A 26,611-nucleotide genomic window follows, 5' to 3' on the forward strand; every position below is an offset into this window, starting at 1 on the left:
AGTAATTGGATTGCTCCATACTTGGCTTCCAACTCCAGTGCCCAGGCCAACCTTTGGTCAAAGATCAAGTTAGATAAGAAAGATCTGACTTTTCTACTGTTGAGCGCCCTGTCCCTCTGAGGCAGGAAGATCATCTCTTTCATGTTGTCTATACTCCCCCAGGAACTGGATGCCGGTGAATATTTAACAAAGACTCATCTCCCCTCCTCAAGCCCTGACTGGTAGCATTTGCCACACAAGCACTCCTTGTTTAACCAATGAGGGCCAGTCCTTTCACTAGGCAATTAAATGAGTTGGTTGCTAAATGAGGAATTGTATATAGTACGCACAATATTCAAAACAAATAAATGGTCAAAGGAAACTCCACCTTGATGAGTTGGCTTTATTTGCATAGCCCTTACATCCAGCACTGTAATATATGACAAAACAAAACAAAAAATAAAGTACTGTATAGTACAATCAACAAAAATCAAGGTACTGCACATACTGTAGAAGGAACCATCACAAGGCTGTACTACCCCTCCCCTTTCTGCATTGTAAGCCCAAATGTGGGTCATAAGTCTGAACAGCTGTTAAACTGGTAGGTGGGTCTTTAATCGGGGACCAATTGTACTTCTACCAGGACTTATTTGAAGCAGCCCTCCTGACCTCCCTGAATGCTGGGGGGCATGTAGAGCCCCTGTCATATTTCCAAGCCCTGTGCTCTCTTTTTGGGAGTTCAGCATTGTTGGGTAAAGTTGATGGTTTTGATGGCTCACAACCATGGACAATAGTCAAATTATTAGGAAGTGATGGGCTTTGAATATTTATCAATTTTGTTATAAAACATTTTTATTTAGGTACAAGATCGCAATGAAGAATGTAAGTGTATTGTATACCTAAAATGTACCAATAAAGAAAAAAACATTTTTATTTAATAAAACTTATGTAGTTTGATTTAAAAAATGGCTATGTTAAACAGTTGGCTGGCAAAACTCCCCAAAAGGTGACACTACACACCGGCCTATCCAATACACTCTTCATCCCAGGGCTGATGCGGGCTTGGCTCTGGATCCAGAAGGGATTCCCAGGTTTCTTGGAAGTCACCCTTCTGGCAATAGGACATTCAACGGCTGTGTGTGTGAGATGCTTGGTTGTGAGTCTTTTAGGGGACCCTGTGATTAAGAAACAGCAGGGACAGACAGCAACAGCAGGGATGAGGAAGGGGTCAGTCATATCTTCATTCTTAACTCTTGACTCCAGCTGCCTCCAGCTGAAGGCTAAAACTCAGGAAGAACTCAGGCGACACCAGGGGCACAAGTAACTGGCTTGCACATGCACTGGTGCATAACCTAGGGCAAAACGCGCAAGGAGAGCTTCCCTGCACCGGTTCCCCTGGCCAGCCCACGCCTCCAGCCTCAGCTCAGCTCCACTCCCTCCCCGCCAAGTGGCTCTCTGCTCTGGAGGCGGGACCGAGCTCTCCGGTGGCCCTTTGAGGCTCGGGGCTGCGAGCTCTGGGAGGCTGGAAGGGGAGAGAAGGGAGGGGCGCTGACTGGGCAGTCCAAAGAGGAGGGGGCCTTTAATAGGCTCGCCCAGATCCTGGGTTTCTGCGCTGCGAGTGGCTGAGGCAGCGAGAAGCCGCCCTGCGCCTCCTGCCAGCTCTCCGCTGCAATTTTTTGTCCTTGCACTTGACAGCGGTTGTACTTAAGCTCCCTGGGCGCGCGCTCTTCTTGGAAAGGCACAGGTAGGAGGCGCGGGCTGCGGGTGCAAGCTCGCTGCTCCGGGAGGTGTCTCTCTGCCTTGGTTGGCTGTACTTTTTGAGAGCTGCCGGCTGCCCCCGAGCGTCGGTGGTTCCGGTGCGTGGGCTGCAAGGAGACCGGTGCATGCGGCCAGGGCGCCCGGCCGAGATCCTGGGCAGAGCGCGGCTGTGAGCTTCCCCGCGCCATGCTTCTTCTGGGCATACTAACCCTGGCTCTTGCCGGGCGACTTGCTGGCGGCTCGGACACACAGCGGGAGGTCGTCGTCCCCATCCGACTGGATCCAGACATCAACGGCCGCCACTACTACCGGCGAGGTCCAGAGGATTCCGGGGATCAGGGACTCATTTTTCAGATTGCAGCGTTTCAGGAGGACTTTTACCTACACCTGATGCCGGATGCTCAGTTCCTGGCTCCCGCCTTCGCCACTGAGTATCTGGGCGATCCCCTCCAGGAGCTCGCCCCCAGCTCTTTAGACCTGCGACGCTGTTTCTACTCGGGGGACGTGAACGCCGAGCCAGACTCGTTCGCCGCCTTGAGCCTGTGCGGAGGTCTCCGCGGCACCTTTGGCTACCGAGGTGCGGAGTATGTCATTAGCCCACTGCCCAACGCTAGCTCTCCGGCTGCGCCGCGCAACAGCCAGGGCGCGCACCTCCTCCAGCGCCGGGGAGTTCCCGGCGGGATCTCGGGAGACTCCGCCTCCCGCTGCGGGGTGGCCTCGGGCTGGAACCCGGCCATCCTGAGGGCCCTGGATCCGTACAAGCCGCGGCGGACAGACTTGGGGGACAATCACAGGCAGCGCAGTTCTGGGCGCGCCAAGCGCTTCGTGTCCATCCCACGGTACGTGGAGACGCTGGTGGTGGCGGACGAGTCGATGGTCAAGTTCCACGGCGCGGACTTGGAGCATTATCTGCTGACGCTGCTGGCCACGGCGGCGCGACTCTACCGCCACCCCAGCATCCTTAATCCCATCAACATCGTTGTGGTGAAGGTGCTGCTTCTCGGAGACCGTGACACCGGGCCCAAGGTCACCGGCAACGCTGCCCTGACGCTGCGCAATTTCTGCGCCTGGCAGAAGAAGCTGAACAAAGTGAGCGACAAGCACCCTGAGTACTGGGATACCGCCATCCTCTTCACCAGGCAGGTGAGTTGATCTGTCCTCTCTCTGGACCCAGTCAGCCCTGTTCTCCTAAGGTCACCACTCTTAGCTCTGCAGATCTCCTTTGTTCCCCGCAATGCCCCAGAGTTTAAATTCCATCCATCTCTTCCAACTCCAACTTTGCAACTTCGTGGAGAAGCCCTCTCTTAGGCTTAGCCGAGCTCGGGCTCACGTGTATCTGGACGGCTCCACTTCCGAAGGTGTTGGCTTGCCGCGGCCAATCAGCGCCTCCTAAACCAGGCATGCAGGGGCCGGAACCCAGGAAGTTGCCGCCCCGGAGCCGCAGTTGGTCTGCAAGGTCGATAGGAGGCGCTATGAGGATGGTGTTGGAGAGGGCAGGACCGACTGCCCTTCTTAGGTGCCGCTGCTAAGTGCTGTCTGACACCTCCTCAGAGGCTTCCTGTCCCTGACTGTGGAACTGGAAGGTGACCTGAGGTCAGCATCTGCTACATTTCTCTAATGGGTGACATGTTATTCTCTCTCTGTCCTGGGCCCTTGGAAAACCTGGAGTGGGATGTAAGTAATCTTTGAGATATTTTGTGGGTTGCATGAAAGACCAGACTCAAGTGCCTTCTGGGAACCTCCCTTCAATTCTGGGTCTCCTCAACCTTCTCTGCGGGTCCTATCTAGGGGCTTTTAGACGACTGCAAGCAGAGCATTAGTTTAGGGCACCTGTTTGGAACTGGGACCGTTTCACTTGGAGCTTCAAGTGGCGTTTCACTTGGCCCTGAGCTGGGAAAATCTCTTCCAGTTTACCCCTATCCTTGTTACCAGAGGGTGACCCATTAACCCAGCTGGACCCCAGAGCAGAGCAGGTAAGGTCACTCATGTCCAGACTCAACTAAAACTCCTGTGACACCTGCCACCCCACTCAAATCATTTGAATGTGGGGTTCCAGCTTCTGCCCTTGTGTGGGTGGAAGCAATGTAAGAATAGTCGAGTGTTGGAAGACACTGGCTGCAGGGTTGGTGAGATACTAAGCATTAGAATTAGGCAGATGGACCCTGACCAGAAAAACAGTGAGGCCTTTTGGCAACTTTACCTGATACTCTATCTCAAAGAAGCTATACATCTGTAAATATTTAGGTTGTAGGTGTTGATGCAGCCAGATGCTATGAAATGTTTGGATTCTTGGAATTTCTCAGATACAGGAGACTGGGAGGAAAACAGCCATCCCAGTGACCTGCTTCCTCTGATTTTGGGGGCTTTGACTTGGAGGAGTGCTTTGCTCTTGTTTTGTCATTATCATAATAATCACAGCATCTTGGCGATGGCACAGAGTCACCTCTGGGGCTCTCATTCTCCACTGTTTCCAAATGGCCACTCAAAGCTGGTCTGGCGCCCATGGACTGGAGCTGGAGTCTTCCACAGTAACCCATTTGGCACAGCCAGTCCCTTCCTGGAGTTGAACTTCCTCTTTTCCCATTCTTCTTCTCCTCCCACCACCTGGTTTCTCTAGGGAGGTCTTTGGCCCGAGTCTTGTTTGCTTGCACTCATTCTTTCAACTGAAGTCTGTTGAGCTGCCTTTGCCCAGCCCCTTTCAAGCACTGCCTGAGTCATGGAGAAACTGCAAAGGAGGTGGCTTCGACCTCAGCACATAGACCAGCCCTGCAGTTGGATTGCTGGGGGAAAGAAAGCAAAGGCCAAGAACAGGATATCTTAATGGGAAAAGGAGCTGTTGCCCCATCTGCTACCCAGGATGCCACTGTGGAGATCACTTGCTGTCTGTAAAGCAGCAGACCTCAGTCTCTGCTGCTTAGTGGTTCAGGCTGACTTTTGTAAGCAGCCCTAGGAAGAGGAGTACCACTGGGAATATGGGCCATGCCATCAGAAGGAGTCTCCCTTTTGAAGAAGAAGAAGCAGTCAAACAGCACGATAGCTTCTGTTTGGGGCCCTGTGTTGTCTGGGCATAATGGGTACAGGATGCATGACCACTTGGGTCAGAAGCAGAGATGCATGAGATGTAACTGTTAGAAGCTGTTTTTCCTGTAGACATCTAAAGGGCAAAGTTAGAGAATGGGGAGGTTGTGTTGGCAGGTCTCTCGTCCAGGTATGTGTGTTATGCCTTGGGTAAACATCTCTCCCCCACTCCCTCAACAGTGTAGATTTAGGGGCCTGCTGCATTCTCAGAGTCTTAGCAACTTTTCATTCCTGAGCTCCCTGAGGGAAGGTAGAGTATTGGATGAGAACATGAGCCAACAGCTGCTCTTTCTAGACTAAGGCAGATGTGGTCTCCAGGAGCCCTAACCATCCAGAACAGAGGATACATTGATCATACAACAAGCATTTTGACGATCTGAGGAGTTTATGTAAAGATTCAGAGTAAGTTCATGCAGCAAGAGTGCACATCTGAATCTGCAAAGCAGTCAGCCTCCAGGCTCATAACAGCAGGGTGAGGTCAGCCCAGGATTGGAACGAGGATCTGCTGAGAATTAGAGCCAGAGTCTTTCTCTTTTATTTCTGTGAGGAGAAAAGTTTCTCTGGCTTCTTGTTTCATGGAACAGCAGGCGCCAGGTATTGGCAGCTGAGACTCAGTAGGCCCTCATTTGCTGGGACTTCTTTGTCTTTAGATCCAAGGCCTCTGCTGTTTGGAGCCTTTGTGGTAGGATGGCTTTCATCCATTTATTGGCACATTCTCCTCATATTTATTGAGTGTGTTCTTTCCAGGTACTATTCTAGGCTGTTCTACACTATTAGTAATATATAGCTTGTAGTCCCTAGGAATTAACTGTGTGACAAGGATTCCACGAGGCAACAGCCAGTTCTAGTAGGATGTGCTGAGTGCCAGGACAGAGGCATAGAGCCTTCCCTGGGAGCGCCCAAAGGGGATGTTCACCTCCTGGAAAGTGTGAGCCGAGGAAGCCCTTGAAGGGACCAGGCTGCAGGAAAGGCCCCGGGGCCAGGAAGCTGCTGGAAGGGGGAAGGAAGATTGTTTTCCACATTGCAGTATACCTTTATTTCCTCCCCAACCTGGTTTGTTTTTTGTGATATTTCCTCTTTTGAGATGACTTCATTTTCATTTTTTAAAACTTGCAGTTTATGGTTTTCTGCCCACTTAACCTTTCAGTTTTTTTTTTCTGTTGTTTTAGTGTCATTTTATGCCATTCCCCTTTCCTTTCTTCCCTTTGTTCTTTCTTCCTCTGTTGGGATTACCTGGGCAGGAAGTTTATCGCCTCTTCTCTCTTACTTGCTTCATCCTCTGACCTTTCCCCGCTCTCCACCCCAAACTTTGAGGCCTTGTTGAGGCATTGTTTTATTGTGCACGGTGGAACAACATCTGGAACCTCATGTGAATCTGAGGCCAGTGCCTTCTGTCGTAAAGCACTTGCAATAGGGCAGCACATTTAGGGTTCAGGTTAAAAAATGCAAATAAAATGATTATATGTATTTACATCTATCTTTCAATATGATAAAAATTATGATTTTGTTATGATCTTTTTTTTTTTTTTTTTGGTGCTGGAGATCAAACTCAGGACCTTAGGCAGCAGAACCAATGAACTAAATTCCCCTGCGATCTCTCTCTTTTTTTTTGAGAGAGAAGTCTCCTTTTAATTCAGGCTGACCTTGAGCTCACTATGCAGCTGAGGCTGGTCCTGAACTTGTGGTGATCTTCCTGCCTCAGCCTTCTATGTGCTACATCATGATCTCTTTTGGTCAGTCCTTGGAAGATTGTAGGAGAGATGGGCCAAATGAAGATATGGTGTTTAATAATTTGTCATTCTTGGTCATTACATGGAAATACACTCCTGCGGGGAGGGAACACGGAGAAAGAGAGGAAGAAGGAGCCTATTATTTTGTCTCTTGTAGGATGAGAACTTTAGCCATTCTTTCACTATACCTGATATTAATGGTGGAAGACAGAGGATGAGGGTCAGAGGAAATCAATCTTATTTTTCCCCTCCCTCCTTCCCTCCCTTTCTTTCCTTCTCTCTCTCTCTCTCTCTCTCTCTCTCTCTCTTTCCTCTCTCTCTCTCTCTCTCTCTCTCTCTCTCTCTCTCTCTCTCTCTCATACTTTCTTTCTTTTCCTTTTTTCAGGACGAGGTTTTGTGGTCCTGGCAGATGCTTAGCCCCTAGGCTCAAGTGCCTCTTCTGCCTCAGCTTCCTGAGTAGCTGGGACTACAGGTGTGTGCTGCCACACCCGGCTTCTTTCTTTATTTTTAGCCAGTTAAGAAGATGAGGAAGACCTTTCCCTCTACCCACCATTCCCCTTCTCTTTGGCTGTCACCCCCACCCCCTTTTCCCACCTTGTCTTGACACCGTGACTCACTCACTGTCTCCTGGTGCCATGGAAATAAATCAGGCGTGGAGTTGGCAGAGCTGAGTCTGAACACTGCACTTGCACTTTTTAAGCCATGAATACTGAATGAGTCAGCTGTTTGGGGTTCACTTTCCTTTCCCTGGAATGAGACTAATGATGATGACTGGACACCTAACTTGTGAGTCTCTTTCAAGGGTGAGTTGCTGAGTCTTCCAAAGTAGGCACCCGGCAATGGCAGCTCATTCTGATGACCACCCTAGGGGCTGCTCATGTTAGGCTTCTTCTTGTTGATAAGTCACCTCTGGACTCCTTATCAGAATGTAAACTTGGGGCAGTCCTGATTTAAAGCATTCTGTTCCATTGTCCTTGCCAAGTGTATGTCACACTTGTCTGATTACATGTTCTTGTGTTTGAACAGAAACTCAGTACTTGCCAATCCTACTGACCTATGAAGTCCTCTAAGGCAGCAGCCTCTCTGTGTCTCTATAACCCCTACCCAGGCCCCTGCATCTCGGGCTTGATAAGTGTGTGTAGAAGGAAGATGAGATGACTGCCTGTCATTGGGCATTTAAGTTGTTTCTTTCCCTTCCTGGCATTATTAAGACAGATTTCCAGCTGCCAGGTTGCCATGTTTGGGAGAGGGAGTCTTTGGTTCTTCTGGCATTTCTTCTTTGCTCTTTGGCATCAAGTTGTGCCCTAGAGAAGGACAGGACCCCAGAGAGGAGCACTCTTAATCTACCCTGGAGTCAGCAGATGGGGTGCACAGCAGGGATGGGTCAGTGTGTCAGTACAGGTGTGGAGCAAGGGTCCAGGAGCTTGCTCAACCAGCGAGGCTCTCTGTAGCAGTGTCTGGTTTCCCTCTCTCTAGGATTCTCCTCATTCTGTCCCTTAGCACTAGCTTGAGCTCTGCGGAGGGGCATTATGGGGCAGGCTGTCTTCCCTCTTGAGATGACTTGGCCCTTTTTATTCCTGGGGCACATGTGCACCAGAAGCAGTAGGGAGTCGTGGTAGGGGCTCGGCCACAGGCTGTGCTGCCTAGATCTCAACCCCTTTTCTATCTATCTCCTTTTTCTATCTCCCCTTTGTTCTTTCTTCCTCTCTTGGGATTACCTGGGCAGGAAGTTTATCCCCTCTTCTCTCTTACTTGCTTCATTCATCCTCTGACTTTTCCCCCCTCTCAACCCCAAAGTTTGAGGCCTTGTTGAGGCAATGTTTTATTGTGCACGGAGGAACAACATCTGGAACCTCATGTGAATCTGAGGCCAGTGCCTTCTGTCGTAAAGCACTTGCAATAGGGCAGCACATTTAGGGTTCAGGTTAAAAAATGAAAATATTTTCACCTACTGTGAAACACCGTGCGACACTGAGTTTATTAAGTATCTTCTCTGGGTCTCTTCTGTAAAATGGGGCCTATAAAAGCATCTTCTCCTGAAGCTATTGTGAAGATTAAATATAAGATGAGCAAATAGAAGTTAAGTTCTTAAGATAGTGTCTGGTACCTAGTAGGAGCTCAATAAATGTTAGCCATTGTCACTGTATTTGGTGGGTACCTCTCTTGAAGTGACAGTTTCTGGAGATGATTTTGGATTCCAGTTCTTCCTCATTGAGGTGTTCCTGTTATTTGGGCACTTGAATCTCTTCAATAATACCATTTTGTACATCTGGAAGATTTGTATGCCAGTGAAACCAAATGTGCTAATAGAAGCAAATGACCTTCTGGTCTGTATGATCTCCTCCTTTATCAGGCTACCTTAGTCCCATTGACCAGGCACAAGTGCCAGCTGTTATTTCTTGGAGCAGAGCAAAGCCCTCCCATCTTTGGGGATTACAAACAGAAATGAGTTTTAGGCTACAGAAGGAAATATGGCAGAGATTCAGATGGAAGACAAGTTAAGGGGACTCCCTTACTAGTGTTAATGCTGTTACTACTAGTGCAGGGTGACTTTTACTAGTAATTTCAGTAACTAACTAATGAGGTGGATTTGGAAGAAAGAACATTGTTGGGCTGGCAAGGGTGTCAAAGGCATGGATTTGGGATCTTGTTTTCACTTGATAACCATGTGGTCTTGGCATGTAATCTCAACTCATGAAGCCTCAGTTTCCCCCTCTGCAAAAGTGTGGAGGTTCTATGAGTACAATACTAGCCTGCTGTGTTGTGGCCTCCAAGATGAGTATTGTCTCTTATGTCTAGGACTTCATAAATGGAAGTGGGAAGTCAATTACATGGAATGCATGTATTTCCTACCACATTAAAAAAATGAAGGCCAGGATTTAGCTCAGTGGTGCTTCACCTGTCTTGCAAGCTCAAGGTCCTGAGTTTAATCCCCAGTACCCCCTCCAAAATTAATGTGCTTGTTTTTATGTATCCTTCTTTCTCTGTAGTGTTGAAAAACATTGAGAATTTCGGGATAGGCATGGGAAACAGAGGAGGTCTGTAGGGGAAGGAGCTGGTGGGGAGTCCTGGCCAGGGCACGTAGGGAACAACATTGGTAAATGGGGCTACTGCAACGTGTTGGGCAGGGAGGTGCCTATACCCTGCAGGTAGAAGAAGTCAGAAGGCCTTCCCTTCCCTTCCGTTCCCTTCCCTCCCCTTCTCTTCCCTCCTCTCCCTTCTCATTTTTGATCAAGTCCTGAGTTGAAAAGGTTAAGGCAATTGGAGTGTCTCTGAGTCCATTCCAGAAGGGTGGAGACATTTAATGCCACAAATGAGACAAAACTGGGCCCCTGTACAAGTGCTAGTAGGCGTTCAAAGCACTAAGGCCAGCAATTCTTTATTTATATCCCTGATTTGGAGAAGAAGGACAGGCAGAGCTTCTGATCCCAAGAGCAGCATCTTCCCTTCAGGAATTTGCACTCTCTGGCACTTTCCTTGTTCTCCTTGTTTGATCCCGTGAAACCACATTCCTTGATGGAAAGAACAGGTTGCTCCTGGCCAGGAAGGGCCTGCAGGTGCATGTCCTTGATTATCAAGAAACCTTCCTTCCTGAGAGGAAGGACACCTTGGCTTTCAGGACCTCCCAGCTGCAGAGGCACCTCAGGAAAGCCTGAGATCCCAGTGTGAACTCCTGCTCTGTTCTGGCCATTTTGTGGGAGCAGGTTAGGGGCTGGCACTCCGCATGCTAGCAGGGGGCAAGGTGGCCGTCATTTCTTGTGTAAGTTAGTGCTATTCACTGTATGACATGGGTCAGTGGAAGAGGAGCTGGTTAGGGTTCTTTAAGGTCTAAAAGTGTGTCATTCTGTGTGTTCCGTTTGTATCTTTCAGGGCCAGAAGGGGCTGAGTACACTGGGATTGGGGAAGAGGTGTAACACATGGGGCATTAGAAATTCTAGTTGAGAACTGGCCTTTCACTGGAGCTGGAAATAGGCTTGGAGGAGAGAAGGGACTTAGCTAAAGGTACACTTACACTTAGTGACTGGGCCAGGATTGAAATCTGGCTTATTAGTTCTTATTCCTGTACCCTTCCCCCTTGTGAGGGCAGCAGTGAGTGTGCAGGGTGCCGGGAACCACGAGACTGGCCTGCGCTGGAGGCACTGTTGCAGACTGCAAGCTGAAAGCACACAGCTATCGTTTCCAGTGACAATCACCTTTGCTGGTTGGGATCTCGTGCCGTAGGGACCAGGGACATGTGGCCCCATTGCCCACTGCCTGTTTCCTTCACTGTGCCATGGCACAAGTTATCATCCTTTCCTCCACTTCCCTTTTCCCTCCACTAACCAGCTGGTCCATGATCTCAGCAGTTTAGCATTCCCTAAATGCTGATCCAGTAAATTTCTTTTCCTGAGTTTTAACAGTGGCTCCCTTGGAGATTTCAGAGCTCTGGGGAAAAAGAACTTTTTAGGAGGGTAAGTCTTTGAAAAGGGAAGGCAGTTGAGGTCCCCTGTGGGGTTGCTGGAAGTGGATGTACAGATGCAGGCAGCTGCACAAAGATAGGGCATGCATGGAACCTGTCGCTGACTACAGCACCCTCTGGGTTCAGGCTGGTCACTCTCGTGGTTCTCTGGCCAGAAGAACTGTTAACTCATTAGGAGGGGTGACTGTCACCTGACTCTGGAAAGCCAACTTTGATTGCTCAGGTGGTAAACTTGTGAGTGCTTTGGATTAAAGTTTGCTGATTTTCTGAACTATGACCACTTTTCCTCCCATGCCCCCTGACCCCACTAACTTGCTGCTACCCACCTCCCTGAGGTCAGAATATGCGTGTGTGCACAGACATGCTTAATCACACACGCCTCACATAGGCACTTTGCCCTAAAGGGAAAGAAATTGAGAACAGCTATGTGTGTGTGCTCACATGCCACAGAAGACTGACACAGCTCTTTCTCCTGAGTTGCACAAGAGTTGCTGAGCAATTAGTTGTGATTTGGAGGAAAGAGCACCAATTATACAGATCCTCAGTGTATCTTTGTGCTCTGTGACCTTGTTGGGCTTCAGTTTCTTTGTGGAAGGTAGTAATTAGTCATTATTTCAGTGGAATGTTGTGAGGGTTAGATTGGGTCATGCATGTAAAATGTATGCACAATGTTTACTAAATCATGCTATGATTAGCTGTCTTGGTTACTTTTCTTATTGCTGAGACAAAACACCCTACACCAAAGTTAAAGGAGGAAAGATTAATTGTAGCTCACAGTTTGTAGAGGTTTCAGTTCACAGTTGGCTGGCTCCACGGAAGGGTGACATGGCACAGGGCGCGGCAGAGGAGAAACAGTTCATGGCAAGCAGATGACAGCAAAGCAGCGAAGTATGAAGAGGCTCCACCAGCAGCAGCCTGTCTCTTCCTTTTATCCTTTCCAAGCTACCCACACTTTGGGTGATGCCACCCACACCCAGTGTGGGCTTTCTCATTATTCACACCTAGAACTATGCCAAACCACTCAATGGATTAATTTAGTAGTCACACACCCTTGATCCCAGCATCACACACTCTAGATCCAGGCACCTCTGAAAATCCTTACCTATGACCAAATGGCGCTTTGAAGATACATCTAGATATAAGCCATAATATTAGCTAAGATCATAAACCTCAGTTTTCACTTTTGACAGATGTGTATAGTAATGTTCCCACCTTCTAATACTCTTGGGAGGATTGAATGAGGTGATGTATGTGCTCGTTTCTTGTACACTGTAGAATGCTTTGTGCATCAAAGGCAGTGATGTAATGCAGAGAGTGTTGGTGCCACTGACTTTACATGTTTTTCCGAAGGAGAAGAGGATGTGCATGAGTATCTCATCCTACTTCCAACTCCTGCATTTGTGTGTGTGTGTGTGTGTGTGTGTGTGTATGTGTGTGTGTGTGGTGGGTGCAGGTGCCAGGGATCCAACTGAGGACCTTATACCCCCTAGGCAAGGGTTCTACAACTGCACTACATCCCCAGGCCAACATCTGGCTTCTTACTGTGTTTAGATTGCATCACTGCCTTTAGTGCTCTGTAAATTCTTTGAGCTGACCACTTTTGGAGCCTCCTTGTGCCCTTCAGCATCCCCTGGGAATACTTCATATCAAAGTGTGGTACTGGAAGCCCTTGCTACTGTAGCAAGTTAAGCTTCAGTACAAAAATAGGGACCTAGCCATGCATGGGGGTGCACACTGTAATCCCAGTGGGGAGGCTAGGAGGCTGAGCAGCAGGATAAAAAGTCTGAGCCAGCCCGAGCAACCAGACCTTTGCAACTTAGCTAGTCTGCCTCAAAAAAGGGCTGGAAGGAAGCTCAACTAGAAGGCTCTCGGTTCAAGCCCTTAAATAAGGGGGAAATCTTTGTCTTGGGTGATGATCTAATTATCATTTCCTCCTAGCAGCCCCTTGAGCTTCGGTGTACACCTGCATTGTGTATGGCTTGTAACCACCTCAGTTTGCTTCCTCCCAACTCATGGAAACTGTATCTCTGGCATGGGCCAGTCCTTAGCCAGTGATATTTAGGCTGAGAATTGAAACTTAATTCATGGTTATCCAAATGGCAGTCACTCAGCTCAGACCAAGGCTGCTCAAAGCTTACTCTGGATGGGGATGTGGTTGCCTTCCATTCCACCTGCCTCAGCAAGCCATGACCAAAACCTCACCCCGCCATGGGAGGCACCACTTTTCTGGTCTGGAAGATTGTCTCTATATAAAGCAGTGGCCATTGTAGTTTAATTTTGTACCTCTTAATTTCCTCTCATAAGACCTCCCTGGGTGGGGTTGGACACATTCTCAGTGAGCCACAGAGCTTTCTTCCTGAGGCCTCCTCCCTTTGCCTGGGGTGGTCCCACAAAGAGCCCTATAACCCCTTAGCAAGGAGGCCTGGCTGGAAGTTCTTCGGTTGGTCGGGGGTTGGAGTGGAGATGAATAGGAGTATTCCTTAGAACACCCTTTATTTCCTTCAAGTGTCACTGTCCTCTAGCTTCATCCAGGCTCTGCTTCTCTCCCTCCTGGCAGGACTTGTGTGGAGCCACCACATGTGACACTCTGGGCATGGCGGATGTGGGCACCATGTGCGATCCCAAGAGGAGTTGCTCTGTTATCGAGGATGATGGGCTTCCGTCAGCCTTCACCACTGCCCACGAGCTGGGTAAGGCTGGAGCAGGGAGAGAGCTGCCCTCTGAGGTTGTTCTGGGTTTGAGCTGGATGCTTTGGGGGTAGGGAGACACTTGCTCACTCATATTCTGAAGCCTTAGGGATCCTTTCTAAGGGCCAGAGTTTGCATTGGCAGTGGCTTTGTTTTATATCTTCTGATTGCCCCAGATTAGATGGCCAGCTTAGTTGGCAGAGGTCTGAATACCTCTGCTGAGTGTCTGTCACTTGGGCACTCTAAGGAGAATATGATAAATACAAGAAGATGTAACTTTGTCCTCACTTAGCTTACAGCCTGGTGAAAGATACAGAAAATATAAGCGCATGATCTTGAGGACATCTGCAAAGCAGTCCATTGACAGGTGCAAATGAACACCTTGAAAACTGTTTTATAGGCTCTCCAGATTCCCCCTGATTTCTCCCTATTCTGTGCGGCCCTGAACTTCTGCCCCCTGAGTCCTCCAATGTCACCCCACAGGCCACGTGTTCAATATGCCTCATGACAATGTGAAAGTATGCGAGGAGGTCTTTGGAAAGCTCCAAGCCAACCACATGATGTCTCCAACCCTCATCCAGATTGACCGTGCCAACCCCTGGTCAGCCTGCAGTGCTGCCATCATCACTGACTTCCTGGACAGCGGGCATGGTGAGCCAGGGTGACAGAAGAGTGGGGCTGTCACTGGAGGGGCTGCTCACATCCTCTCTGGATCACCTTCTGTACAAAAGGTGTGATTACCCCATGGAGTTGGGCCCTGATGTGGGTCCATTCCAGACGCTCCTTGGTCCATTTTCTCTCTGCCTTTTAGATCCCAGGCTAGCTTAGCCTCTCCTCTAGCATGTTCTAACAAATATCCTTGGCTCTCTGCAGGTGATTGCCTCTTAGACCAGCCCAGCAAACCGCTCTCCCTGCCTGAGGACCTGCCAGGCACCAGCTATACCCTGAGCCAGCAGTGTGAGCTGGCCTTTGGTGTGGGCTCTAAGCCCTGTCCCTACATGCAGTACTGCACCAAGCTGTGGTGCACCGGCAAGGCCAAGGGGCAGATGGTGTGCCAGACCCGCCACTTCCCCTGGGCAGATGGCACCAGCTGTGGTGAAGGCAAGTTCTGCCTCAAGGGTGCCTGTGTGGAGAGACACAACCTCAACAAGTACCGGGTGAGTGCTGGAGCCCCACACTGGGAACTGGGGAGGAGGAGAATGGTGCCTGGTCTCCACTGGGAAGAGGCCCATCTCAGATCTTCAGATCAGTGGGGCTACAATAACTAAATCACTACCCTGCACTGTGCTTCTGTTCCTGTCTACAGTCCTGTCCCTTCTTTGCTTCTGAAAGTGGAGAGGAAAAACTGTGGTAGGCCAGAGAACTTGGTGAGGTATTAGACATGTGGAGAAAGTCTCCAGCAGTATTGGGGCTCCAGCTCTGAGCTTCTTATGTAGGAGAGGCCTGGGCCTAGAGTTGAACACTTGCCCTCTGGAGCAGCTCACTCTCTGGGTCCACTGTTTCTTTCCTCATCATTTCCGAGTCTGTTTCAATTCAGGGGGTTGGGGTGATCAAGATGAACAGGCTCAGCAATGAAATGAAATGAAGCCTTGGGAAAGCTTTGGTAATTTGACATACCCTGAACTCAGCTTCAGTCATTGTTGTTTTTTAACTGAAATATAATTGAATAAAAGTCTTTCCTCCAGATAAATAGAAAAATTAGAGCGACAGAAACCCAAATATTCTCTGGCTCTACCACGAACTTTATGTACTTCAGGTCTTGTATGTTATGGTAGTAAAAAGGTTTATTCCCAGATGGGAATAACAAGTCTGTCCTCCTTGATCCTGGACACAGCTGTCCCTTCCACATCCCTGTCCCCAGCTGAGGGAAGTACAAGGTTTATATGCATAGAAGTAATAGTATAAAAAACCTTTCACAAGCACTTGAGATAGGTGTGGTCCAGAATTATTTAAAACCTTTTTCTACCAGATTATGGCCAATTTGATGGCCAGGCTGATGGATTGAGACTAGAAGCTTCTGTGTAAGGGTGAGTCTTGGCAAGACTTCTCTTGGTAAGAGGAATCCAGAGAATGAAAACTAGTTAAGGTGCTTTTGTATATGGAAAATGTGGTCTGGAAAGCACAATTTTTCTATGTAATTTCTGGAATTGTCTCTCAGAAAAATCCATTATATCCTCCACAACTTCTGAGCAGTCCCTGCATCACCCTGTTTAACCAAAATCTGACCCTTCATGTGGGCCATTGCCCTTATCAGCCAAGGGCAACACACAAGGCCTGTCTCAGAATCCCAGGGATCCATGCTGACCATGAGCACCCCATCTTCCCTGCCGGCTCCACTTCCCAGCTCAGTTTGGTTTTTGGATTCCAATTCTTTAGTGCCTTCTGGGCCTATGGTCCACTGATGCAGCTGACTTTAAAGCTTTCCTTCTGTTGCCCTCACTTTCTAGTAAGTGAGCTGAGAGTCACTTGTTACATGTACTCTGGACCACTCACTCTGTCTCTGTTGTATTCACTTGGCTTAGCCACCCCTTGGTTGAGTCCAGTTCAGTCGCACCCTGGGGTGTCCCTACAGGGGTGAACACGAATGGAGAAACACACCCAGCTGTGCTCTCTGGCCTCAGTTTCATAGCCTGGGCACTCAGGGAGCCCATGATGCTGGCTGGGAGTCTCCCGGCCTCTGGAACCTGTGAGTGTACACCTTTACCTCTTCTCTCCCGTTATGAACTCTTCATCCTCATTTTGATTGTCACTGGTATCTTAGCCCATTTTCCATCACTATGATGAAGTACTGGAGGATGGATACTTATAACAAAAAGAGTTTTATTTAGCTCACAATTCTGGCAGCTGAAAGTCCAAATATCATGATGTACAGTCTGATAAGGAACCTCCTAACTGTGTCACCTTGTGGCAGGTGGCATCATAGTGACAGTGCATTCAAGAGGGAGAGCTCACATGGTCAGACAGAAAGCTGGAGCGGGGAGGGATCAGGCTCACTCGTGTAACATCTCACTTCCATAGAACTAATTTATGAAGCCTCCTTTCTCTCCTGCAGTAATAGTTTTCTCCTCTCCTGAGTTAAGTAATTCCTATCAGTATACAAACCTGTCATGATTTCTTTAATCTTAAACAGAACTTCTTGTGGGATCCTACGGCCTCTCCAAATATGCAGTATGTTTCTCTGACTCCCTTTATAGCAGAGTTCCTTGAAAGAGTTGTGTAAACACTTGTTCTCTCCAATTCCTGTCTTCTGGCTTTTCTCTGGAGCTTATTCAAGTCAGGATTTCACTCTCCCCATTCCTCAAAGAGCTCCTCTTCAGGCCATTTGGTGGCCAGGTCCTGGGTCAGTCACCGTTGTTGCCCTGGCTGGAGCTGCTGCAGCCCATCCCTCTGTTCCCTGGGGATGGAGCCTTGTGGCTCAGGCCAGGCCCCACTATCTTGTGAGTTCTTCTTCTCCCTTACTGGCTGCCTCTCAATCTCCACTTTTTCTTTCTTCTACTCTCATTTTCTACAGGTTGATGTGCTGTGGGGTTCAGTCCTTTCTCTCCTCACTATCCCTGCTAGTCTTCCAGTGATTCATCTGTACTGAATCTTTAAATACCACTCATATGTTGAAAACCCTGAAATTTGTCTCTAGCCTGTGTCTCTATCCTGAACTACAGGTGTGTTTGCTGAATCTTGACAATCCTTTGTGGACACCTGGCAGGCATCTTAAACATAGCAGGTGTAAAACTGAGCTCTTACCTGCTCTGGCAACTCCACCTTCCAGTTGCTTCTGCTGTAATCCTTTTTCTCTTGCTTACCTCACCTTCTGTATCTTAGCAATTTCCATTGACCCATCTTGGAAATAGACCCAGAACCCCATTTCTCCCTGCTTCCTCTGCTTGTCCCCCAGCTTCTGTCTCCTCCCCCAGATTATGGCAATGGCTCCCTACTGGATTTCCTGCCTCTGATCTTACTCTTGTAGACAATCCGCAACATGGCAACCAGAAAGATAATGCTAAAGTTTTAATTTGGCTATGCTATTTCTCTGCTGGATCTGGCTTGGAATGAATGAGCCAACCAACTTCTGCCTTTATGTCCTGTTCCTCTCCTCTTGCTTGCTCTGCTCCTGTGATGCTGGTGCATTCTAGGTGTGTCCTTCCTTAGGGCCTTTGCGTTGCTGCCTCCGGAGTGCTGTTTCTCCAATATCTGCCTGGTTCACACCTGTACTTCTTTAAATGTGACCTCCCTGACCCCTCCTAATGTAGAAAGCTCCTCACTGAGGTCCTCCCAGTTGTCCTCCCCCCACCTGCTTTTAACCCCATCCAATGCACCAAACGCACTGGCTTATTTTTACTGTTTGAAGGTGGGAACTTGTTGCACATGGTGTAAGGTGTGTAGAAGGAACTCAGTAAATACTGGTGAACAAATGAATGGCGCATGGCAGGAACACAGTGAATATTTTTGTACAGACGGCTGGAAAGAAAAACAAACAGCAATATATCAGAAGCTGCAGAGGCTGGGTTAAGTGTAGAAGAAAAACTGGAGATCATAAGAGCTCAGCATAGACTCATTCATTCTTCATCTGATCCTTGCTGATTTTGAGAGAGCAGCTTCAGCTTGTGATGGGCACACAAGGAATCAAGAATTGTTTGGCAGACAGATGGAATGGAATGACTATGCTGAATATGTACCTACATCAAAGTTTTCGTATTTCATGCAATCAGTTCCTGACTAGGTCTGTGTGGGTGAGTCGCTATGTGAATGATCTAGGACAGTTTGAGTCCCAGACTTGTACAACTGGGTTGCTTCCTCTGTTGCTCAGCTGATGTATGCTCAGAGGATGAAACCCATTTTGTTCTTATCATAAGAGAAACAGTGCAGGTATGTCTATAATCCCAGCACTGGGGAAGCTGAGGCAGGAGGGTCACCGTGAGTTCAGAGCCAGCCTGAACTACATAGGGAGATTCTGGCTAAAACAAAACAAAAAAACAAAACAAAACAAAACAAAACAAAAAAAACAAAAAGAAAGAAGGGGGGGGAGAGAATGTAGACTATAAATTTTCTATCCCCTCCCTGCCCTTTCAAACCAACCAACAACCCACAAACCCACAAACAGATATCCCCCTGCATAATTTAGTCCAAAGTAGTTTTAGGATTGCTCTATAGTGTTTCACCTGTATGCCCTCTTAATACAAAATTAACACTGCTTAGTGTGAAACTTTCTCCGATGAAGCACCTGATTAAAGTGAAGGTCTGTTTAATTTGGGAAAAAGTCTGAATTACAGAACACTTGCAAATAAAACTATTTAAGCATCTATGGTGACTTAGTTTCTCTGACAAGGGTATTGACTAGGCCAGTGGAAGGATAGATTTTTGTAGATGCGCTAAAAGTAAATGAAAAAGGGAGGAAGCTTTGAGCTCCTGCAGAGACAGGTCCTGTGCTAATAGTTTTTATATGTGTAGCTTCATTTAAAACTTCCAAACTCGGATCTGAGGATTACTGGTCCCATTTTTACAGGTGAAGCACATGAAACCCAGGGAGGTTTAGCTGCCAGCTTAGACCCATTCCTGTGACTATAAAACTGGTCTGCCTCCCTCTGTAGTACAGGGAGGCTTCTCTCTTCTGGGTGATTTTTTTATAACTGGTAGCAGTAGGTGTTTGCTAATTAATTACTTGTAGCATTGTGTGGGCCCTGTGCATATGGATCATCGGCTTATCATTTTTTCTTCATGACATAAAGTAGATTTCATTCCAGTGGGGCAGGGTGGGAACTTGGAGCTGTACCGCCAGACTTTTCTGCAGATGAAGAGGCTGGAAGTGGTGCCTGGAGCCTCGCAGGGGTGTAATAGGCTCTTCTTTGCAGGTGGACGGCTCTTGGGCCAAGTGGGAGCCCTACGGTCCCTGCTCACGCACCTGCGGCGGGGGCGTCCAGCTGGCCCGGAGACAGTGCAGCAGCCCCACCCCTGCCAATGGTGGCAAGTACTGCGAGGGAGTGCGGGTGAAGTACCGGTCTTGCAACCTGGAGCCCTGCCCCACCTCAGGTGAGGAGGCGGTGGTGGTGGGGCACATGGCCTGGGATTTGGGGAGGTGAACCTAAAGGCCACTTTCCCCACAGAGGGATTGCAGTCAAGATCCCACGTCCTAGGACAGAGCCAGGGAGTGGAGAGGTGCAGAGCCTCTGTCCACTCACTTTTTGGCAAGGGTGTTTTCTTCTGGGTACTTAGGCTAGAAGGCAAGTGGCTCAAGGAAGTCTTTGACAAACCCATCTTCTAGGCAGGAATCCAAGGTTCATGAACTTGATGGGGGGAAAATTGCACCTCTGTTTTTGTTAGTGTTTCTATCTAAAACAGTATTTCCTTCAATTAGAAATTTAGTTTTTTGAAGAAATGAGCCTTTCCATCTAAAATTTAATATTTCCTACACTTGAGCAGCAAACTACAACCTTGGTAGAAATACTTGTCACTTTGTCACTAAAAGAAATCATGGATCTTTTCATATGACATTTCATTTGTTGAAGAATTCTCAGAATGCCATCTATGACCATCTCTAATTTAAATTTATAGTTGTTACTAGAGTTAATATTGAATGTTATTATTTAATGCATTAACAGAAGTACATGTATCACAAGTATGTTTCAAAATATATTGGTCAGTGCATATCAATATAAGTGATATTTTTTTGTAAATCCATGTAATTTATTTTGTACATCAATAACACTATGATGAAAACAGTTTCAGTGACTGCTGAAGGATTTCATGATCCAAAAAATGTTTAGCATATCTGTGACACAGGGAAAAGCTGCCATATTATGTTGCTCAGGGGACACATTACTATCTGTGCACTGCATTTTTGGTTTTAGCCTCTGTAGTCCTTCTGAGTTGGGGAGGCTGTGGCATCATACCTCTGAGGGTGGGAAGAGCTGTTTAGATCTTGGGTGCTGGGCACCCCTGGGAGGGAAGCTCTCTTTTGAACTTCCCTTTAGTTTTCTGCCTGTGCTTCTTCCCTTCCCAGCCTCTGGCAAGAGCTTCAGGGAGGAGCAGTGTGAAGCTTTCAATGGCTATAACCATAGCACCAACCGGCTCACTCTCTCCGTGGCGTGGGTGCCCAAGTATTCAGGTGTGTCTCCCCGGGACAAGTGCAAGCTCATCTGCCGAGCCAACGGCACTGGCTACTTCTATGTGCTGGCACCCAAGGTAAGCAAGCTGGGGGTTGGAGATAAAGCAGGGCCCATGCATTCAGGGAGCATTCCCTGAGCTGCTTTCCTCTTCCTCCTCTCCCTCCTGGGGGTGCTGCAGGTGGTGGATGGTACACTGTGTTCTCCCGACTCCACCTCGGTCTGTGTCCAAGGAAAGTGCATCAAGGCTGGCTGCGATGGGAACTTGGGCTCCAAGAAGAAGTTTGACAAGTGTGGGGTGTGTGGGGGAGACAATAAGAGCTGCAAGAGGGTGACAGGACTATTCACCAAGCCCATGTGAGTTCTGGGCCCTGGGGGGTACAGCCAGGGAGCAAGGTGGGAGGCAAGTGGGTGGAATTCCCCAAGGCACTGGAAGCTTAGATTCGATTGGAGTGAATGTCAGATCCCAGCATACACTTTTTGTGGAGGCCATTCTTACTCTTTGGGGGCTGATATTCACCCATCTACCCAAGCGTCCATCCATCCATCCATCCATCCAGCAAAGCTAAATGGTAGAGAACACATCTCATCAGGAGGTGATAGTCTTAGAGGTGGCAGGGTTGCTAGGACCTGTCTGGTGCTTTAGAGTAGCACTGACCTGTATTCAAATCTCAGTTTTCCATTTTCTCCATGACCTTGGGCAAGCAACTCAATCTGTAGACTTTTAGACATTCTCATTTGTAAAGTGAGTATAATATGAATGTACTTCACTTGTGCTCTTGTGAAAAGTAAAGGAATTAATCCAAAAAAAATGGCTATTACAGAACCAGGTACAAAATAAATGCTCAGTACATATTCCTAATGCTGATAAGGAGGCAGCATTTGACAGCTGCCACCCTCTCCTGGTGACTGAGATCTTGGTCTTGAAGATTGGATTAAGGAGAAAATGGCAGCAAACTGCTAAGGGACAGTAAGCAAATGGCTGGGACTGAAGGAGCTGGCATGTCTTTGGAAATATGCCCTAGAATCAGCCCAAGGATGATCTCTAGGCCTCTTCTAATCCTCACTCCAATGTATGTCCTCCCCAGCTGGAGCTTTGTGAGGCCAGTGACGTTCCCTAAGGAAGGGACAGGCAGAGTACCAGAGGTTTCAGTTGGGGGCAGGAGTTCAGGAGCTAATGAAGACCAGATGGACTGTCCTGGAGTCAGACTGTCCCCTCTGGATGTGATGCCCTCTGCTGAGCCTCTTGGAGCATGAGGCATGGGGCAAATACCCGGCTCCTTCTCTGGAAGCTTGGGCGCTGCAGGCAGAGGTGTTCAAGGCTGTCCTTCGTGGGACTTGCAGCAGGGTGGCTATGTGGGCCTTAGATTTGCTTGACTGGTTGAATGGACAGGCTGTCAGGAGCTGTAGAAGTCACCTGGCCTAATCCAGGCATTGTACAGAAGGCCACCAAAACCCAGAGAAACTGACTTGTGTAAAGTCACCAGGGAATCGGTGCCTGAGCTAGGGCTGGATCTCTATCCCTCAAGGCTACTACTGGTTCTCAATATGTCGAGCTCTGTAGACTTACTTCCTCCCCTCCCTCACCACCATGGTTGATACTTTCTGAGTCTTTGCTAGGTACTCGGCTGCACACTTTATAGGCTATGGCTTCTTTAATCCTACAGTTGGATGAGATGCATCAGCTATGAGGTCCATTTTGTCGATGAGGAAACAGGCTCAGAAAAATTGAGATTTATCCAAGATCATCAGTAAAGCAAGGGCCATGGATCTGTCTAGCTCCAAAACTTGTGTTTTTATTCTCTCACTGGCATTTACAAAAAGATAAATTTGTGAAAGAAAAATGATCATGAGGCTCTATAGTCAGTGTATTCAGCTTTAGATGATTTAATGACAAGCGACAAGCTCATGTACCAGCATTCACTTTGTGTGCTTCCATTGGGCCCTGGACAGCCTGTTGCTACACTTTGCATTCTTTTCTGGGGCTTTCAAGAGAGGATCAGTGGTGACTTTAAAGAGGAGTGAGGTTCTTAGGTTCAGGCATCTAATGTACAATCCCTCTTTCCCTCCCCAGGCATGGCTACAATTTCGTGGTTGCCCTCCCTGTAGGCGCCTCCAGCATCGACATCCGCCAGCGTGGCTATAAGGGGCTGATTGGGGATGACAACTACCTGGCAGTGAAGAACAGCCACGGCAAGTACCTGCTCAACGGGCACTTTGTGGTGTCGGCTGTGGAGCGGGACCTGGTGGTGAAGGGCAGCCTGCTGCGGTACAGTGGCACAGGCACAGCAGTGGAGAGCCTGCAGGCTTCCCGGCCCATCCTGGAGCCCCTGACCGTGGAGGTCCTCTCTGTGGGGAAGATGACACCACCACGGGTCCGTTACTCCTTCTATCTGCCCAAAGAGCCTTGGGAAGACAAGTCCTCCCGTCCCAAGGAGCCCCGCACCCCCTCTGTGCTGCACAACACTGTTCTCCGCCTCTCCAATCAAGTGGAGCAGCCAGATGACAGGCTTCCTGCACGTTGGGTGGCGGGCAGCTGGGGACCTTGCTCTGCCAGCTGTGGCAATGGCCTGCAGAAGCGGGCAGTGGACTGCCGGGGCTCCTTGCAGCAGCATGGGGCCTCTGCCTGTGATGTAGCCCATCGACCAGTGGAGATGCGAGCCTGCGGGGAACCCTGCCCAACCTGGGAACTTGGGACCTGGTCGCCCTGCTCCAAGACCTGTGGCAGGGGATTTAAGAGACGTTCACTCAAGTGTGTGGGTCATGGAAGCCGGCTGCTGGCCCGGGACCAGTGCAACCTGCGCCGCAAGCCCCAGGAACTGGACTTCTGCATCTTGAGGCCCTGTTGAATGGGACTGCCCCTTTCTCTCCTTCATTCTCCACCCCACTGTTGTGCCAGTGCTCTGGCCAGATGGAGCAGAGGATGGCGGCAAGTGGCCTGTGCCACCATGCCACTCACATCCAGGACAAGGACCATGGATTGGGACGAGTGGTTCCTTCCTCCCTAGACTGGGCAGGGATGCTAACTAACGCACAGTCTACCTCATGCCCCGCTCCTCGGGGGCCCAGTTTCGGGGAGAGGCTGCAAGGTGTGGGTACTGGGCAGAGGTGCTGAGGCCCAGTTTCTTAGGGACCCGGAGAATGGGCTTCTCCCAGGGAAAACTTCAGGGACCCCGGCCCCCCATTTGGGGGCCTCATGCTGCTGGAAGAGCCATGGCCCAGCAGCTTGGCACCCTCAGGTGGCTCAAGGGGTTCTGAGCCATCTCTGAACAAGGCAGGGTTTTCATGGTGCTTTCAGACCCCCCTTTTTTTCCTGACTGACACAGGCTGATCAGTAAAGACTGGTGGTGAGAGGGGAAATCTGAACACAGTGAGGTTGCCTACAACTGGAGCCTGGCTGCCTCCACTGGGGAAGATGTAGATGGGAACAGGTAGTCCCAAGGTTTGTCATCTTCCACTTGGGCCCACCCTGGAAAAGCAGGCTTCTTTTCTTCCCCACCACCCAGGGCATTAGACTAGGGGGAAGGCTGCCACCAAGGTTTCCTTTGCCAAAAGGATTTGCAGAAAGAGGAAAAAGTCCCATGGAGTTTGCTGTCTTTGTCCGGGGGAAGCTGGCTATTGCTAAAAGATGCTGGTGCTTATTGGTTTGCTGAAGCAGGGAGTCTGGGGGAAAATTTAGAGGGTTCTGCTGACTTTAGGGCTGGGGGTAGATCCTGAGCTCTGGTCTAGGCACTGGGGACTGTCACCCTGGGACAGGGAGGAGGAAACTCCAGTTTTGATGGCTTTTTCCTCTTGAGAGGGACACATAGTAAGGCTGACACCACCCACAGGCTCTGCATTGCCTAAGAATCTCCAAAGTGACCGTAATCTTATACCCATGGAGAGGGGAGCAGGGTGTGCCCATAAAGGCTGGGTGCTGAACATCTCTCTCCCTGCAAGGTAAGCTTCCTTCTTCCAGACGGCTCCTGTTGTCTGCTATGGGCCTGTCACATCACACCTGCAGCTGGGAATTGGGTTGCTTGTTTGCTACCTCAGATTATGCTCTCTGGGAACCCACCCTGTCCCTAGGAACAGAGGTGATCCAGTGCTCGACCACGCCCAGCTGTCATCTTCATAGATTAATCTGCTCAGCCCCAGACACGAGTGTGTGATGCAGGGCCATCCACCAGGGCTCCAAACATGAAGGCAGAGAGGGGGTTTGTCTCTTTAGGTTTCCTGGGAGCTGTTCAGGAGGCAACATGAGTCATAACCTGACCCAGAGGCCTTCACAGCTGCCAGTAGGAACTGCTGGAGACTTATCTGTTTTGGCAACATGACGGGGGGAAAACCCAGGCATTACTTATAGCTCCAAGTAGGGAGATAATTTGTGGATAGCAATCCTTTGGTCAAGCAGGGTATTTTTTGAAGGTGCAGATGCCTTAGTGCAAAAAGATGACCTTCTGCTTTTCAGTATAGGCAGAATCCAAGACCTCAGTAAAGAATTTAACTGAGATCAGATCAAAGCGTGAATCTTCCCTGGGGAGAGCGATTCAGTTCTTTTCTGTGGTTTTGCTCACAGTCAAGACCTACAAAACAAGCAGCCAGCCAGCCAGACTGCTGGTGTAGGGTGTTCTGACACTGGTCTAATCTTAGGCTGGAGAATATAGACTGAACTACTGCAGCAAGTGGAGGGCCTTCAACTCCCTTGAGTAGGGCTGCAGACACTCATGCAGGACAGAGCAAGGAGGAATCCCCTCCTTATACTGTGAAGCTGCAGAGACAAAAGGACCCGGCATGAGGCAGAGGGGCAGATGTGCTAGTGGATGACAACCTGTGCTCTGATCAGTGCATTTTCCCCCAGGCTGGGAGAGGGTGGGGTGGGGGCTGTGCAGAGTGAGCAGGGGAAAGGTGGGGGAGGAAGGGACTATCCCTGGGGTGGCTGGCTCCCTAGCAGGAGATCTTTGCTGACACTGCTTTACAAACTGTTTCAAGGAGGGATAACCACTTTTGTGCTTGGCACAAGCTAGGTCTCCGTGCACCTTTCTATCGTGGTCCCTCTCCTTTTTCCTTCTCTTAAAAAACAAACAGCTCCCTCCCCCAAACCAAAACTATGAACAAGACAATTTGGGTAGTTTGTCTTGTCTCTGAATATTTCCTCAGTCCAGCCAAACTCTCCAGAGCTGAGAGGAGATGAGACTCAAGGCACAGGGTTCTGGTGATGGCATAAAAAGTGAAGATGGCATCTCATGCCTATGGAGAAGAGGAGCTTTTTGGGGCCTCAGAAATTTCCTAAGTGGGGTGTGGAACAGTAAGGCCTTGGGCTCATGATTCCCTAACCTCCTTTACCCATTGTGTGCACTGATTGGAAGAGCCTCACCAAACACCCTCAATACTGGAGAGAAAGCTGGAGGAGCCAAGGACAGTTTGAGGGTCTGGATTGCCCCAGCCTGGGAGTCAGCTTCTGAGGATACTAGACACTATTGATAGAGCCAGAGCTGTACTTACGTCTTTTGCATTCTGTACACTGCAGAAGGATGGGAGGACCTGGGTCCTGGCTGGGCATGTATACTGTGTATACATGGGAGCTGGCTGTGGGGTGATGGCAGTTTGCTCCTAATAAAGTTGGAAGTTTTTAAGACTTGTGTCTGCCTCTGTGACTGTATCTCATCTGTGCACAGATGTCCCATGTTTGTGGAATGTGTGCTTTGTGCCCACTGTGGTGCTAGGAGCCATGGAGATAGCAGTGACCATGACAGGCACAGCCCTGGTCCCATGTAGCTCCCAGGTGAGTTGGGGGTGGGGTGGGGCAGAGCTCAGGTCAGAAGCAAAGAGGCAGAGTCAGGA

At 49.1% G+C, this 26,611-nt stretch overlaps 1 protein-coding gene across 1 annotated transcript; it reads left to right on the forward strand.

The window, feature by feature from the left end:
• The first annotated feature begins 1,529 nt into the window (after nt 1–1,529).
• Adamts15 (ADAM metallopeptidase with thrombospondin type 1 motif 15) lies at nt 1,530–26,388 on the forward strand. The gene is made up of 8 exons (XM_010640092.3): nt 1,530–2,880; nt 13,562–13,694; nt 14,175–14,342; nt 14,565–14,848; nt 19,538–19,715; nt 20,686–20,867; nt 20,970–21,145; nt 22,863–26,388. The coding sequence occupies exons 1-8, from the start codon at nt 1,924–1,926 to the stop codon at nt 23,635–23,637; spliced, it is 2,853 nt and encodes a 950-aa protein (XP_010638394.1). The 5' UTR covers nt 1,530–1,923; the 3' UTR covers nt 23,638–26,388.
• Nucleotides 26,389–26,611: the final 223 nt, after the last annotated feature.

The sequence above is a fragment of the Fukomys damarensis genome, unplaced genomic scaffold (genome assembly GCF_012274545.1).
Source record: "Fukomys damarensis isolate Sample0158 unplaced genomic scaffold, DMR_v1.0_HiC HiC_scaffold_16, whole genome shotgun sequence".
Taxonomy (NCBI): domain Eukaryota; kingdom Metazoa; phylum Chordata; class Mammalia; order Rodentia; family Bathyergidae; genus Fukomys; species Fukomys damarensis.

Coding starts and splice junctions, on each gene's coding strand:
- Adamts15 (XM_010640092.3), top strand. CDS start 1,924: ATGCTTCTTCTGGGCATACTAACCCTGGCTCTTGCCGGGCGACTTGCT. Junction 20,868..20,969: donor TCTATGTGCTGGCACCCAAG/GTAAGCAAGCTG, acceptor GGGGTGCTGCAG/GTGGTGGATGGTACACTGTG. Junction 21,146..22,862: donor GGACTATTCACCAAGCCCAT/GTGAGTTCTGGG, acceptor TTCCCTCCCCAG/GCATGGCTACAATTTCGTGG.